Source organism: Melopsittacus undulatus, chromosome 7 (assembly GCF_012275295.1).
Source record: "Melopsittacus undulatus isolate bMelUnd1 chromosome 7, bMelUnd1.mat.Z, whole genome shotgun sequence".
Lineage (NCBI taxonomy): Eukaryota > Metazoa > Chordata > Aves > Psittaciformes > Psittaculidae > Melopsittacus > Melopsittacus undulatus.
Window position 1 is genome coordinate 24,165,179 of NC_047533.1, and position 17,068 is coordinate 24,182,246.

At 40.6% G+C, this 17,068-nt stretch overlaps 1 protein-coding gene across 1 annotated transcript; it reads left to right on the plus strand.

Moving 5' to 3' along the window:
• Window positions 1-1,243: 1,243 nt before the first annotated feature.
• KLB (klotho beta) lies at window positions 1,244-16,317 on the plus strand. Its single transcript, XM_005149187.3, has 6 exons — window positions 1,244-1,311; window positions 1,343-2,084; window positions 8,283-8,790; window positions 11,609-11,877; window positions 13,057-14,200; window positions 15,942-16,317. The coding sequence occupies exons 1-6, from the start codon at window positions 1,244-1,246 to the stop codon at window positions 16,289-16,291; spliced, it is 3,081 nt and encodes a 1,026-aa protein (XP_005149244.2). The 3' UTR covers window positions 16,292-16,317.
• The last annotated feature ends 751 nt before the right edge of the window (window positions 16,318-17,068 follow it).

A 17,068-nucleotide genomic window follows, 5' to 3' on the forward strand; every position in this document is an offset into this window, starting at 1 on the left:
AAAGCAAAAATAGCAGGCATCAGTCTTACTGTATTGAGTGAGTTGACTATATCTCAGTACAGGTAGTTTTGCTGTAATTTGAAATACGTTCAAAGATTAAATTATATTGCATTAAATTATATTGCTCTGTAAGATACTTGCTGTACTGATGGCCCAGCTGTGTATACCAGGATTGTTAAATTGATCAATACTGAAATAACATCTTTCAGGGCTAATTATCTTTGCTCACTGTATTTAATTAAAGAAACCTAGGGAAATTGCTTAAGGACTGGAGCAGACACCTGTTAATTTTGTACTGCTGCTGTACATAGAGTCATAGAATAGTTAGGGTTGGAAAGGACCTTGAGATCATCTAGTTCCAACCCCCCTGCCATGGGCAGGGACACCTCACACCCAGGGCTCTGTCCAACCTGACCTTGGAACACTGACAGGGATAGAGCATTCACAACTTCCCTGGGCAACCCATTCCAGTGCCTCACCACCCTCACAGTAAAGAACTTCTTCCTTATATCCAATCTAAACCTCCCCTGTTTAAGTTTCAACCCATTCCCCCTTGTCCTGTCACTACAGTTGCTAATGAATAGTCCCTCCCCAGCATCCCTATAGGCCCCCTTCAGATACTGGAAGGCTGCTATGAGGTCTCCACGCAGCCTGAATAGTAGACTTTTATACAGGGTAGAAGAGCAGTTGTATGTGTTTGAAAGAAATATAGACTTGCTTTGCAGTTTCGTATAGTTAGCGGGATGTACATGTATCTCTTGTCCACAGCAAAATTTCCCATGAGTCGAAGGAGAATTTTTCATCAGTAGTAGGATGTTCAAGCAAAGCAGGACTGAGGAAAGACGTACCGCCCTTCCAGACACCCGGTTACACAGCTGGGATAAATCACCTCTTAACTGGAGACTATGTTGTCTGAATTATATTTGTGCCATATTTCCTCAAAATACAGCTGCATGATGAATAAAGATGTGATAGCTTGTCACCTATATTCTCCCACCTGAACAAATGAGCTTAAAATAATGCTAAATTAGTTACTAGAGTTTATATTGTTCAGGCAACCTATTTTCCTGCAGTAAGAAGCCAGATAGGTGTCTCAGTGTGCATACAGAGGCCACCTCCCTAAAAATTACGCCATTCTCTGACCTATTCTAGGTCTCACAGTTCAGGCTAATCATTGACAGGGCTGTTACAATCACAGGCTTTTAGTGAAGCTTTGATAAGACACTCTGCCAGTTCGTGGCAAATGAAGACAGTCTGCACGTTGGGGACTCCAGCAAACGAATGGGGTTTCTTCAGCAGCACTACAAGAAATCTCACTTTTAACATTGGCACTATAAACCAGCACAATGAGCAGTCAGCGACTGGAGAGATTCATTGCTTTTTGGACATTAGTTTTCATAAGGATAGTTACTGGGCTTTCTGGAGAGGGAAGATCTGTGTGGAAAAAGGACCCCAACTTCAGCCCTGTGAGTGAAACACAGATGTTTTTGTACGACACTTTCCCCAGAGAGTTTCTCTGGGGTGTTGGAACAGGGTCTTTTCAGGTTGAAGGCAGCTGGAGGAAGGACGGGAAAGGCTCCTCCATCTGGGACCACTTCATCCACTCAGAGTTCAGGGCTGCTAACAGCACAGATGCCTCCAGTGACAGTTACACCTTGTTGGACAAAGACTTGTCTGCTCTGGATTTTTTGGGTGTTACTTTTTACCAGTTTTCAATTTCATGGTCAAGGCTTTTTCCCACTGGAGTGGTAGCAGCTCCCAATGAAAAAGGACTCCAGTATTATAACACCCTTATTGACTCTCTGCTCTACAGAAACATTGACCCTGTGGTTACGCTATACCACTGGGACCTGCCCTTAATGCTGCAGGAAAAATACGGGGGATGGAAAAATGAATCAGTAATTGATATCTTCAATGACTACGCCACCTTTTGCTTCCAGACCTTTGGGGATCGTGTTAAGTATTGGATTACAATCCACAATCCTTATTTAGTTGCTTGGCATGGGTATGGCACAGGTATTCATGCTCCTGGAGAGAAAGGGAAAATAGCAACCGTCTACTCTGTAGGACACAATTTGATCAAGGTACAGTATAGTAACATTTTACCAACTGATCGTGCACCACCATGGGAAATGATGGGAGCAATCAATTGTGTGACCAGTGTTTAAAATAAGTATCAAGGACCGTGAAAACAACAAGAAATAACCCTTAGCTATGGCAGTCTTTTTTAATCTTCATGTTGATTTCATTGTTGTTGTCATAACAGCTGACTCTGCAATTACTTGCTTTGAAATGCCCATGTATCATTTTATTAAGTTTTGCCTACACAATCTGGCTGTTAAAGAGCATGATCCTCCTACTTTATTCTTTCTACTTAGTGAAACACATTGACATGACCATTCATTTTGCTACACTGAAATTACTATTCTATTAGTTTAAAATTAGATTTATTGCATATTGGATCCATTCTAATTGCAACAGAGTACATATAGAATCATAGAATAGTTAGAGTTGGAAAGGATCTTAAGATCATCTATAAGCATGATTAATTCTAGCTTAGTAAGATCATACTGCAAAATGCTTATTGCTAAACTAGCCAGGTCTGTAGTTGTTGGGTTTGGAGGTAAACAGATGTCCTCTTCTGTATTTAAGAGTTTCAAAATTATATTATTTCCATGATGGTTTTAGTGTTTTAATTTTTGAGTCTTATTGATCATCTGTCTTCTACAGAATTACACATCCTGAAGGCTTAATCCCATGATCAGTAGCTTCAACAGCTGTAGCATTGAGTCGTAAACTCATGGTACTCTTTCTTTGATAAGGACAGAAAGGAAAGCCTGAAGTGAGTCTTCTTTTTTTATGGGAAAAGCACAGACTTTGTTCCTGGTATTCTCAACAGTGTTACAGCATTGCAGCATTAGAGCATCTTCTCTGATAGATTATAGAGTTCATTCTACAGAGTAGCTAGTTCCTAGGCATAAGAGCTTATATTCCTATTTTCTCCTGCTATAATTTAAAACAATTTCCAATAACAGCAGTTTAAGGTAAGAATTAACAATGGCACCACACCATATTTTTCCATCTGTCATGCTCAAAGTACTTTACGGAGCAGTCACTATCTGGTGTCTGTTTGACAGAGCAGCTAGCTGTTTGACAGAGCAGCTAGTGACTACAGAAGCGAAGGCTGCAAGCAGGGTGCTCAGGAGACCCATGCAGAGGAAACAGTCCACAGAAGAAGAACTCAAATTTCAATTTAAAAAACTCATTTGCCCAGTACTCTGTATGCTGGCCATACATAGAGGGTAATAATTGTTACTGATCATTTTACTTACACTGCTTGCATGGAAATGAATTCTGAAGCCTGATGCTTATCAGTTATAATTTGCTAAGGGGTTCACCTAGACAAATCTCCATTTACCTGTATGATCATTACCAGTGACACGGGAAGCATGTGGAACCTCACACCAGATGGAGAGTGGCCATCAAAAGTGTGTCTCCTTTCTCCATTAAAGGAGACTGTACTTCATGAAAGCAAAATGGGAAAAGAATGATAGCATGTAACTTTCTGTGCAACATTTGAAAGACACATCAAAGAAGATATGAAAACTATGAACTTGCTCCTGAGGCAGAGAAGAAAAAACTGCACACAGGAAAGTTAGATTGGTTTCTTTGATTTAACAGTAAATAAAACTGACAAGAAGCAAGAAAATACAAAGCAGATGAATCACTGTGGCTGTAACTAAATGAGATACATGCTTGATACATTATTACCATTTTCTCTCAATCTAGTTATGTTCTTTTATGCTTAGGTCGAGGTTTATAAAGATCACAAACTGGAGACCAAGGTGTCTTCTTTTCATCCTCTGTATCAGTACCTTCCAGGCAGTTCTTCCTTTGCTACAAAACAGGCAGAACGGGGCTCCTCTTCTGACCCCTGCTAAAGATCATTCACACTCTTTTCCATCTGTCAGAAAAGCCCAGAGGAAAACTGACAGAATAAGATCTCCCTAAAAGTTTTCCTTGTGGACACACTTTCATATCAAATACTGGGAAAAGGTGATAAATTCCCTTTCAAACACGATGCCTCTATATAGATCTGTCACAGGTCAGGTTCATCTCTGTGCCCAGCTGCATTACTCCCAGCTCTTCAGTAGCTGTCACTATGCCAGGATCTCTTTGTGGACACTGCTGCCTTTGGGATCTTTGGATGAGCATGTCCCATAGAAGTCCTATGATTGATTCTTACTAAAAACCAGTATCTGCTGAATGAATGGGGAGTAATATTAATCTCTATATCCAACCAGACACTTTCTCCCCAGCCTCCAAAGAGGCCTCCTTTCTTCAGGATCTAGATGAAGCTACACCAATGCCCATATTTCTTACAGGAGGAGGGAAATCTATCTCCATCAAATTCCTAGGCAGAATTGTCTATGCCTGTAGAAGTCTTTGCTGGGAGATTTTTCAGAAAGTAGTAGTAGCCTTCAGTGGTGTAAAATTCAGCACCAATTCATGCATTTTTGTTTATATGATTTCTTGTTTTCACGTTATCTTTTTTACATTTCTTGGAAATTATCATTTAAAACATAACCCAAACGCAAGACAACACACAAAAAGTTTCTTAGTAAATCCTAAGTTAAAGGCAGACTTTCAAAACACCCTCTTAGAAATTTAGTTGCCTACATCACCAGAGCCCTTGCTTCCTTCACAGGGATTGACATTCAAAGTCAGTTTCCAAAATAAGGGCCTCAGCTCTACTGACTACATGTCATCTTTACCACAGATCAACAGGGCCTTGAACTGAAATATGCTTTCCAAATAAGCCACATACACCTGCCCGCCTTTTAAAAAATTTAACACCATCTGTTCAGACTCTGTATTCTGGCTCTTCATGGTTTAAAGACCAAAACAATTAAAAACAAAGCCAGAATCATTTTATGAGCATTTTCATAATTCTAGTTTTCCTAAATGTTCTTGCTCTCCAGCACACTCAAATAACTCCATATACCCCAGACATTGTTTTGTGTGCTTATTGCTGAGATATTCAAGGAAAATTGCTTGACTTTAACACATCTTAAGAATTGGAAAATATTGGTCTTTTCAGTAGTAAGCTCTTAATACATGATTAAATCGCAGGATCAGAGTTTGAAGGAGTATAAGAATATTTCAACAAGAGAACAATACTGTTGCCTTAATCTTATTAAATTTACTTATCTAACCTTTTTACTGGGTTAATAGTAACCAATTTACCACTCTCTGACTTTCAAGTCTATGCAATAATTTTTATATTGATACCAGGAAAATATGCTGAAATTAATGTCATACGTATCTAGAATAAACACACAATATTGATCCTGCTTTCACTGTGTACTTAGCCTTGACATTTGTCCTTGATCGAACAATGAAAGTGAAAGATTAGGGATTAAACTCTAACTGAAAAAAGATTAGTCAAGATTTACTTAAAATAGCCAATTTGATGCATGATACAGCCTTTAAGTTGATGTTTGTTTCATATGTGGTCTTACAAAAGAAGTTATATTAATCAGTTGGTTCTATCAACAATAGTTTGCACTTAGCAGACACTTTCTATCTGAGAATGTTAAGCTGCTTTACAGATTCTGTAACTCAAAACAGAATTCTAGTCAAGCATGTGCTTTTGTCTCTACTATGTCTGTAAAAACCCTTACTGTAGAGTGACAATTTCTTTTCAGTAGAGTTAACCCTCAGTACTAAGAGACATTAGTGACACAGGTGAGTTTGTGTATGAGGATCCTATCTTGACTCATATTACTTGTATTTATTTGTACTTGGTATCTACTCCTGCAGAATTGTGGCTGTATTCTGTACTGCAGACAATATTTTTAACAGTAACTTTACTTTCTCCTTATCTACCTCCTGAAGATGCCTACAAATCTGAAGGGGGCCTACAGGCATGCTGGTGAGGGACTATGCAATAGGGACTGTAGTGAAACTTAAACAGCAGAGGTTTAGACTGGATATAAGGAAGAAATTCTTTACTGTTAGGGTGGTGAGGTACTGGAATGGGTTGCCCAGGGAGGTTGTGAATGCTCCATCTCTGGCAGTGTTCAAGGCCAGGTTGAATGAAGCCTTGGGTGATAAGGTTTAGTGTAAGGTGTCCCTGCCCATGGCAGGGGGGTTGGTACTTGATGATCTTAAGATCCTTTCCAACCCTAACTATTCTATGATTCTATGAAATACAGTGAGTTGTCCCTGATTGTCTTTTACATGTCCGTGTTGCATTCTAATTAGTTAGATTTTGGCAAAGTCCTCTCTCTTCACTTTGCCTAGAAATGTGTGATTACTAAAATTTACCTGGTGCTACTGTCATGCTGCTTGGCACTGTACATGATACAGCTGCCTTCAGCGGGGTTTTTCTTGTTAAGCCAATGCAGCCACGTACCTGTGATTCAACAGTGCTGTTAGTAGCCTGTGTCTGAGGGGGAAGAAATACCAACCAGGTAGGAAATCACTACAGGCAGAGAACAAAGCAGGCCTGGCTCCAGCAGCCACCCCAGGCTGGAGGACCTCTGGGAGAGGACAGTGAGGGTAACCGGAGATGGCACTGGCCACTTGAATTTTCTGATGGGACTGATAAGAAATAAATCAATTTTGTAATATTTTGACTGTATCTTGCAGTTTGCCTCATGAGTACAATTTTGCTGAGTTCCCTTTTCAGCTGCAGAACCTGCATTTCAAAGGTTAATGTTGCCTTATCAGTATTTTCAAAGACAGACCTTGAACAAATGTTACGAGCATGACCTTAGAAACTGTAAACAACAGATACACAAAATTTCACTAACTGTAATTCTTTGGTACTCCCCAGGTTAGCCAAATATCTACCTGACATCAGGTTTTCTGTTGTTTTAAACTGTCAACACTGTACGTTTCTAGATAAATTAACTCAAATTATTGTCAAAGGTAAGCAATGCTGTTTGGCTTGGTAATGATGGCAGCCTAACTCGGCACTCTGAGTGTTTCACAATGCCTCTCAATGTTTCTTCTGGGTGCAAACAGTTACTTTCTGTCCAGCTGAAGAGTATAAAGCCACACTTCAGGAATAAGGTAAACCCTGAGTTACTTAACAACTCCTTAACCAGGAGAGGTCAGTTCCCCTTCCCTGTGTCAGACCCCTGGCAAGATTGATGCTGTGATCCAGAATCACTCTCCTCTGACACCATAGCTCTCCCCTTTTCCAGTGGGACTTTGACAATGCTAGTGGTTCCTCAGTATCCCAGGTGTTCCTTTTTATGTGTAAATTTTGACTGCTGTAGTCTTGTATTTAAGTAATTAACAACATGACACTTGAAGGTAATTCTGGTGTGTGACAATATTAAGCTTTCTAAAACATGATGATAATCAGAAAATTGGAAGTGAGATGTTATACAAGGTATGTTTTCATTGTCACTAACATGAATAGCAAAACTTCTGTCTGCCCGCCCTACTGCAGTCAGTATTTGGCTGACTCTGAGTACTAAAATAGGCCATACCAAATAGATCTTATGAGATACTGCTGCCAGATTTCCTTTTAAAACCAAAATGTTGTTGGTCTCTACTTAATAAGCTTCATTCTGTGCTTTTTCATGTACTGTCAGAATTATTATAGCAGCTTCAGAGAAGAAATGCACTAAAATCCTGGATCAGAATTCTCACACAGATCTGTGAAACTTGACATTTCATATGATTATCCTAAGAAGAGGGATGGGCTGGACGTGGTTTGATCGGAGTAAATCCACGTAATGCCCATAGCACAGAGCAGTGAATAGAACAGAGCCAACGCTGACAAAGGAAACATCATTTGAGATGCATAATTTATGGAACAGTTGTAAAAATGGTTTAAGGTTTTAACTGTATCAGCAATCACTGTTTGACAAAGACAGACCTGGATGGGATTGTCTATATCACAGAGTTCAAATCCCACCATTAACAACTGTTTGTTTCCAAAGTGTTTGTGTAACAGCTGTTCACAGCCCTGCTGGGACATCTCATGAAATTTAGACCCATGCTAAAAGGCAAAAAGCCAGAGCCCTCGTGTGTCATAGGAACAGCACACATGAGACACTGAGCATTGCATCATGTTGACGTATCTTGCAGCATCACAGTAATTGCCCATTACAGCTGTGCAGGGTAATTAGCATGCCTTAGCTGTTAATATTTCCACAGCAGTCTGCAGTGAATCAGATGCAGCTCCCTGCCTGTCTGCCTGCCAGCATACACAGGCATCTATCAGAGAGTTACAGTTTAATGAGTTTTTTTTCTCTCATCAGGCTCATGCAAAAGTTTGGCACAACTACAAAACCCACTTTCAACCATACCAGAAGGGGATGATGTCCATTGTACTAGGATCCCACTGGATTGAACCTAACAAATCAGAAGATGCTTTGGACATTGCTAAATGTCAAGAGTCTATGGACAGAGTTCTCGGATGGTTTGCTAAACCTATTCATGGGGACGGTGATTATCCAGAAGAACTGAAAAGTGAATTCTCGTTTTTGCCACGCTTTACTGAGAATGAAAAGAACTACATAAAGGGAACAGCTGACTTCTTTGCATTTTCCTTCGGTCCTAATAACTTTAAACCTCCAAACACTCTACCAAAAATGGGACAAAATTTGTCACTCAATTTGAGGGAAGTACTGAACTGGATTAAACTGGAATACAACAGTCCTCGAATCCTGATTGCAGAGAATGGCTGGTTTACTGACAGCCATGTGAAAACAGATGACACCACAGCCATCTATATGATGAAAAACTTCATTAATAAGGTTTTACAAGGTTTGTACACAAGTTAGTTAGTTGTTGGATTTTTGGAGAGCTCTTAAAGATAATTTGATATTTAGATCTGTAATTATTTATTTTTTTAATAGACAATGGCAATTAAGTTAATTATTAATTACTTATACTGCAGGAGTACAAATCATGGATCAGGATCTCCTGGTGTGAGATACACAAACACAGAAAAAAAACATACTCCCTGTTCCAGAAAGCTAAAGTCCAACATCTGTCTTGGATTTTAAAACTAATAAGTACAAAACTGAGTCAGAATGAAATGAATTAATGAAAACAAAGTTATTGGATATCACTTTTCAGTGCTGACAGCCCAACCATAAAGCCTTTGTGCATGTGCAAACATTGACAGCAGGGAAATGAGACTGTGACTACAGACAGTCGTTGCCACACTGGGGTCCTACTCCAATGTAAAGTGCATGAAGGAAATCAGCAGGAGAAGGTTAACCACTCTTCTGGAGTTCTAGTAACACATTTTTAATCTTGGTATTTGCCCTTCATAAATCCAGTGTACAGGTGTGCCCTCTGAAGGCAAAAGATTAAATTTTCTAGTAAATATAAATGCTGTTGGTGCCTAAAGCCTCTGCAAAACCAGGATTCCTTTCCCTCCCTCAGTTTAGTGGTTATGGGAGAGGGATGGGTGCCGGTCCCAATAAGCATCCTCCCAGCAGGCTGCCCCACTGCTGATGCCACACTGCTGGGATGAGGTGGCTCAGATCCCTTTGCAGAAACCATTCTTATCCTCAGAAAAGAAAAAACACAAGTAATGGCTTACTTTGACACCAAGTCAGGAAGTACTGTATCACCAACAAATGTAGTTAAGCACCAAATGAAGATTATCCTAAAGTTGGTTCAAATTGTAAGCTTCGCATAGCGCAACTGGATGTCCTGCCTTTTCCAGATTTTGAGGAGGTTACATTCCAGTGTTTGGTTTATGATATTTTAGACAGTGCAGTGACCCAGCAGCAAAGTCTAGATGCAGGCCTGGCTGGAGGTATGGAACAAGTAGATGTCCAGGCATGTACATAAGAAAATCCGTAGTGTGTTCTGTTTTGAATCCTCCACAGCAGACCTGGCTGTAATAACCATCTGTGGATTCACACTTCTGAAATACTTGGTTCAACCGTCAACTACTTCTCAAGAATCGTTACCTACATTTTTACATATGCAGATACTTCACCGTCTGCCATAGACTACAGGATTCTCTCTTAACTTTTGACACTTTTTTATGAAGCAAACTTCAATTTGTCTGATCAGGAACAATATTTGCAATGTATTTCCATATTTTTTCTTATAGAGAAGTCAGTTATAAATTTTCTGTTTGCAACAAATCAATTAGATCACGTTAACTTCAAAACATCATTTATATAGGCTAAATTGCAATGGGACGGTGGCTGTTAGGATACCATGTAACAGGCTATAAGGAGTTGTATTCTGTGTGTTCAAGGAAGATGCTGTAAACTTTGCACTGTGTCCGTAATTCACAGCATTGCGAGTCATTAAAATGTGTGATGTATAATATCACCACTGCAATGAACTGACCTCAGTTATGATATAGGAATGCAATTAAACCCATAGATTCTTAGTGGCATGTACATGCCTGTCAATACTGCAACTATTACTTTTGCAGAAGGACTCCAAGGCTTCCCCTATAGCAGACACAGAAATGCCTTGAGATATCCTTTTGTGGACATCATCCCTGGTGACACAGGAGCTTAATTAAATCCTGACCTCTACTACCTTCAGCTCCTTGTGAAGTATTCTGAGAAAATAAGGCAAAACAATGCTGGACAAGAATAGAGTTTGAAATCAGAGTACTTCATCTTTATTCCTTGGCTTACTCTTGGTGAACTACAGGTGAAATAGCGCTGTCTGCGTCAAAATCCTCAGTAAGCCCACTTGGTCATTGCTTTGCCCTTGGTATTCCAGCCCTTATAAGGTTAACATGAGGAGTTACACTGTGGTATTTCCTAGATTAAAGCTGGCGACAGGCAGCTAACATGACTGACCATGGAGTTTGGACTTTTTCTTCCAGGCTGCCAGCTGGCACACACTGTAAGTAGGTAACGAATGTTGTTATTAGTTGGTGTCCAGCAAGAAGCTGCTTTGGAAGTTCTGTTGCCCTTCCTGGAGAACTGGGTTCCACATCCAAGAAAACAGTCATTTCTCATGTTTCTCATATATTGTATGTGAAAGATTATACTCGTTTGAAGGTGGAAGGACATTAAAATTGCCTGAAAAAACACACATGCGCTGCACCGATCTGTGAATAAATCAAGCACTGCAGTCTCTGGGTTGGTGAGCCCAGCTTCTTCTAAAGTCATTACATGTCCCTACTGACACATTTTTCAGTTTAGAAGCTGAACAGACACTCTGAGTTGTTAGAGCAGCAGACATCTTTCAAATAAAAGTAGAGAGTTTTAGCTTCAAAGCCAAAAACTACATCAATTTTTGCACCCTTCACTTTTAATCATGATTCTCTAATGTCATTGGTACATATTACTTGCAAATCATCAAATACAGCTTAACATCCAGATGCGGTGTAAAGTTTCCCGTTTACTCAGAGCAGAAATACAACATCCCATAGTAATTTCTTAAGGAACTAGAGATGCACATGGGTTTTTTAATTAAGAAAGACTAAGATATGTAATGTCTGTCACGGTTTTGCAATGAGTTATGACACACCAATAATCCTATGAGCATTGAGAAAACCCTCAAGATTTTCAAGGTGAATAGACCTAACTCATAAATATCCCTTATATGTGTTACTAAATATGACTCATGAATGTTACTTTCTCTTACACAGCTATTAAGTACGATAAAATAGACGTGTTTGGTTACACAGCCTGGTCACTCCTTGATGGCTTTGAATGGCAACATGCTTACAACATCAGGCGTGGATTGTTTTATGTGGATTTCAAAAGTGAAAAAAAGGAAAGGATTCCCAAGTCATCTGCACTTCATTATAAACAAATCATACAAGAAAATGGCTTCTTCCCAAGGGAGTCTACCCCAAGCCTGCAAGCACAGTTCTCATGTGACTTCTCCTGGGGTATCACCGAGTCTGTTCTCAAGGTAAGTGTAAAATACTGGGAAAACTGCTGGAGGCAGAACGATCAACAGCTTTACTGTGTGAACAAATGACTGTGCACGGCCCCTGGTGTTCAGGAATCTCAGTGCACACTGCAAACACGAGTTAAGCCCAGCCATAATTGCATAGATTCAATTGTACGTATTTCACAGGCTTTGGGGTGAGCTAGGCACAGAGTGCTGGGTGCTCCTGCAGCAGAAGAACTCTGCAGGAGCCCTCCCAAGGCTGGCCCTCCCTCACCTTCCCTCTGTTTGCATCTCCATGTGGCAGATCAGATCAGGAAGTTTCAGACCAAGAAACTGACCCCAAGCAATTGCTCCTGGCTTATTTTTCAACCAGGGGAGTTTCCCAATCCAGCTGCAGCGTGGCCATAGGAATGCCTACGACAGCGTGATGGAGAGGGTGGCACAGGGCAGGGACAAGGTGGTTATGTTGGTGGCAGCAGAGATACCTGCAGGCTCAAGGTCTTGTCTAAAGCTAATGGACAAGGCAGAAACAAATTCCTGGGTTGAACCTGGCTCTGGGTGCTGCTTACACAAGTGGGTAACAGCCATTCTTTAAGATGATTTACACCACAAAGATAACCAACATGAGCACACTGGAATTAAAAAAAAATAATCATGTGCTACACAGAACTTTGTTAACTAGTAGGAGACAATAAAGATATGATGACCAAATGCTACAAGCTGTTTATGTCAGATATTTATGTAGGCCGAAGTAAGACCAGGGAAAACTATGCCACAGTTTCACAGGGTTGATCTCACTTGCAGTGCCAAAATAATCCATGCCTGTCTTGTATATCCCCTGGTGCTTGTTCTTACCACCCTGCTCTCCTGCCAGCTGCTGTCTGCATGACCACAGAGTGGGCTCGATTAGGGAGATATACCTGTGTGAAAATACATGTCATATAGGCTGGTGGTGAGGAATGGAAAAGAGAGTGCAATTGTGATGTTTTCAGGAGATGAAGGAACAGAACAGGTAAGACAACCACTAGCACAGACAAAAGTGATATAGGAAAGCTGGTTATTCTCATTACCTCTGGGCATCTGAGCTGGACCTTCTGACATCCAGCACTAATCCCATAACCAATCACAGGCAGAAATGCAGACTACAAGCAGGCATTTATTTAATTAAATCCTGTTGTAACATTGCTGTTTTCACAGGCAGAGTCTGTGGCTTCCTCACCGCAGTTCTGTGATTCCAGCCTGTACCTCTGGAACGTCACAGGAGATGGGCTCCTGCACAAAGTTAAGGGGGTGAAGCTAAAAACACGACGAGCGCAGTGCACAGATTTTGTCAGTATTAAAAAGCAACTTGACCTCCTGGAAAAAATGAAAGTCACCCATTATAGATTTGCACTTGACTGGTCACTCATTTTACCCAATGGAGATTTGTCAGTGGTCAACAGGCAAGTTCTTAGGTATTACAGATGCGTGATTAGCGAAGTACTGAAACTCAACATTCAATCCATGGTCACCTTGTATTATCCAACTCACGCCTACCTGGGCCTGCCAGGTCCATTGCTGCAGACAGGAGGATGGTTGAACCAGTCTACTGCCTATGCTTTTCAAGACTATGCAGCTCTGTGTTTTCAGGAACTTGGTGATTTGGTTAAACTCTGGATTACAATAAATGAGCCTAACCGGCTAAGTGATGTCTACAACAGGAGCAGCAATGATACATACCAAGCAGCACACAATTTATTAATAGCACATGCCATGGCCTGGAGAATATATGATGAGCAGTACCGGTCGTTTCAGTATGGCAAAGTGTCCCTGTCCCTGCATTCAGACTGGGCTGAGCCTGCCAACCCCTACTCTGAATCCCATTCAAAAGCTGCCAACAGGTTTCTTCAGTTTGAAATAGGCTGGTTTGCCAATCCCATATTTAAAACTGGGGACTATCCAGCTACTATGAAGGAATACATCAGCTTTAAAAACAGAAATGGCCTTTCATACTCTTTGTTGCCATCTTTCACAAGCAAGGAAAAGCAGCTCATCAAAGGTGCAGCTGACTTCTATGCCCTGAATCATTTCACCACCAATTTTGTGGCTCATGAACCTCAGAATGGAAGCCAGTATGAATCTGATCGTGACATTCAGTTTCTGCAGGATATCAACTGCCTGAGCTCCCCTTCTCGTCTGGCAGTGGTGCCTTGGGGACTACGCAAAGTTCTCAGGTGGATTAAAAACACCTATGGCGACATCGATATTTACATCACGGCAAACGGAATAGATGACCAGTCCTTAGACAATGATGAACTTCGAAATTATTACTTGGGAAAATATGTACAAGAGGTTTTAAAAGGTGAGTATATGATAAATTCAAGTTCCCCAGAGCCATTTCTGTGGCACAGACACAGACGTTCCTTAAGCAAGCACCTAAGACTTGCCCCAGACAGAGCAAGCAGCTCTGGTTGAGTTGTAGAAACTGGCCACTGGCATTCAGCCCCCAGGGGCCGGTTCCACAGTCACACTCAGCAGATACAACACGAAGCAATGGAATCAAGCTCTTTATGTGAAATACAGCCACAGCTGTATCCTGTTTAAATCGTGTGAGAATCCATGGGGACTTGCATATAGAGCAGGGTAGTTACTCAGAAGTTAGTAGAAGGTGGCACATCAGACCATAACTCCCAAGAGATAATTCTAATTTCTGCTCTAAAAAGAAAGGTGGAAGCCTCCTTAATTGCTTCCTGAACTTGAGCTGTTGGACAGGGAAGCAAGTCCAAAGAGACTTGGAGGGACATAAATAAATACAGGAGGTCACCAGATTTTGAGGGAGCTGCTGTTGAGGGGAGAGTCAAACTCTGCTGTTCCACTGCTTGCTTTCTCCTGGGCACCTACAGAAATACACTTCTTCACTTTAGAGAAAAATTGATAACAGTTGTGGAGATAGAGGACAAAATTTTCAAGGCAATGATCTTCAGCAATTGCTCATTGTATGAGGAATGCTGCAGGGACCTCATCCCTCCCACTTCCTCCAACCAAACATTAAAAGGAAAGCAGTGAGCCACAGGATACAGAAAGGCCTCAGTACTTGAACCACACAGCCAAAATGAGACACACAGTATACCCTTGCACTAGCTATTCCCTATTGATAAGCACTAGCAACTTCCCTGATCAGGATGTGGGGCCTCTAAAAGCTCTTCTGTGGCACCTGTCCCTACTCATATATAGTCTATGTATCCTGGATTCTCCTCTCTAGGAGCTAGCTGTGTAAAAAATGAGACAGATCATACTCATAGCTAAGCATGGCTTCAGATTACTTTCTGACACCAACAAGAAACAGAACATTTCTTGTTGTTTCTCTGGTGCTTAGATCTTTCTCAATTAGTGTAGGACTAATGAGCATCTGCTGATATATTTTCCATGCTCATTTCACATTGCAAACTAAAGAACAGTAGGTTATTAGAGGAAGTAAGTTATTAAAGGTTGTTTAAAGGACTCTTCATCATAGTACTCTCATTTAATACTCTGAAACTTCATAGCACTCACAAAATGATCCCCCAATTTACAATGTTCTTGCTTAATCTGGGTCACATCCCTGACTGTGCTCTCTACTTCCCATGAACTGGAGAGATGTTTACTCACCAAGGACTGCTATTTGGTGTCATTATTTTCACCCAGCACTCAGGTGCAGCAGTCTGACATGCACTTGTGTACCGAGTTTTGGAGCAGGGTGTGAATTTTCAGAAAGCTCCTCTCATGGCACAGATGAGCAGCTGCTCCCCTTGAGTCATTGCAGGTTCTGCTGGGTTCCATAAAGAACAGCATCTGGCTTTCCCCAGACAAGCAAGCTCCCAGGCTCTTGCCCTGTTCAAATCCAGCTTTTAGAGAGTAGATCCAGAAAATTCCCCAAAACGGTGATTTACTGTTTCTACTTAAGACAGCTGGGAATTATTAAAAGCAGTAAATGTAAGTATTTTTAGATGCAATTACACTTTTTTAATCAATAGATTAACAATTTGAAATCTGACCCCACTACCAGAAAGTTTGCAGGTGATACAGTGTTTTATTAATGTTTGGTTTTTTGTTCTCCTTCTCAGCATACTACATTGATAAAGTCAAGATTAAAGGCTACTATGCATTTAAGATGACTGAAGAAAAATCTAAACCCAGATTTGGATTCTTCACTTCAGATTCAAAGGGGAAGCCTTCAATAAAATTCTACAATAACCTGATAAGCAACAATGGCTTTCCTGCTGACCTACAGTTTTCAGCCTGCAACCCTTCCAGACAAGAAAAGCAGTGCACCTTTTGCTTGTTCATCTCTCAGAGGAAGCCATTAATATTCTTTACCTGCTGCCTTTTCTCTACCCTTATCTTGCTTTTAACCATTATTTTTTTTCACAAAAGAAAAAGAAGAAAACGTTTTAAGGCAAAAACCATGTGGTGAATCTGTGTTTCATTTTAAAAAGAGGACACAAGCCCCCTCTCAGTGAGATCTGTCACTATTTGCATTCTACAGAGGACAATGCAGATCAGACAACTATGGAAAAGCACCTCATGAGTCACTCCAGTCATACACACCAAGCATTTTGTTCGAAACCAGAAAGTAACTGTGCACACAGGAGGAAGTCCTATGATGGTATTTGTTTCTGGTGAAATTCCCTTTACCCACCTACTCTACACAGAAGATAAATTTTTCTACGTAAAAAAAGGGAAGAAGAACATTTTATTATCTCCTGTACCTTGGAATAACAAGTCAAACAGTTTGACTTGAAAGGAGATATTAAGCTGTGAGAACTGATACGCACTTTCCTATGAACCTCTGGACTAAAGTGCACTGTGATGTGTATTCATGTGATAAATGTTGTTGAGCATGAAACTGCAGTTGTTCAGGTTTACGAATAAAAGCGTTACTAAAGCCCACAACTGTGCAGCTAACTGCAACAGCAAGCAAAATGTCCTGGGCCAGCTTCTGACAATACCTCTAAAAGAACAAAATCAACTCGGTCATCAACCACCATACCTGTATCTCTGACATACTGGGTGAACTAGAGATCAGATACTAATGTTTTAAGCAAATGTAACTGGATCCACAGGGGACAAGTCAAAATAATCCAGTTACTATTTTTCATCTCCAAAATGAGGCAGCCACAAATTTTTTTACTAGCAGAGACAATGAAAATAAATAGTAACTATTAATCCATTCATGGGAATGATTAATGTA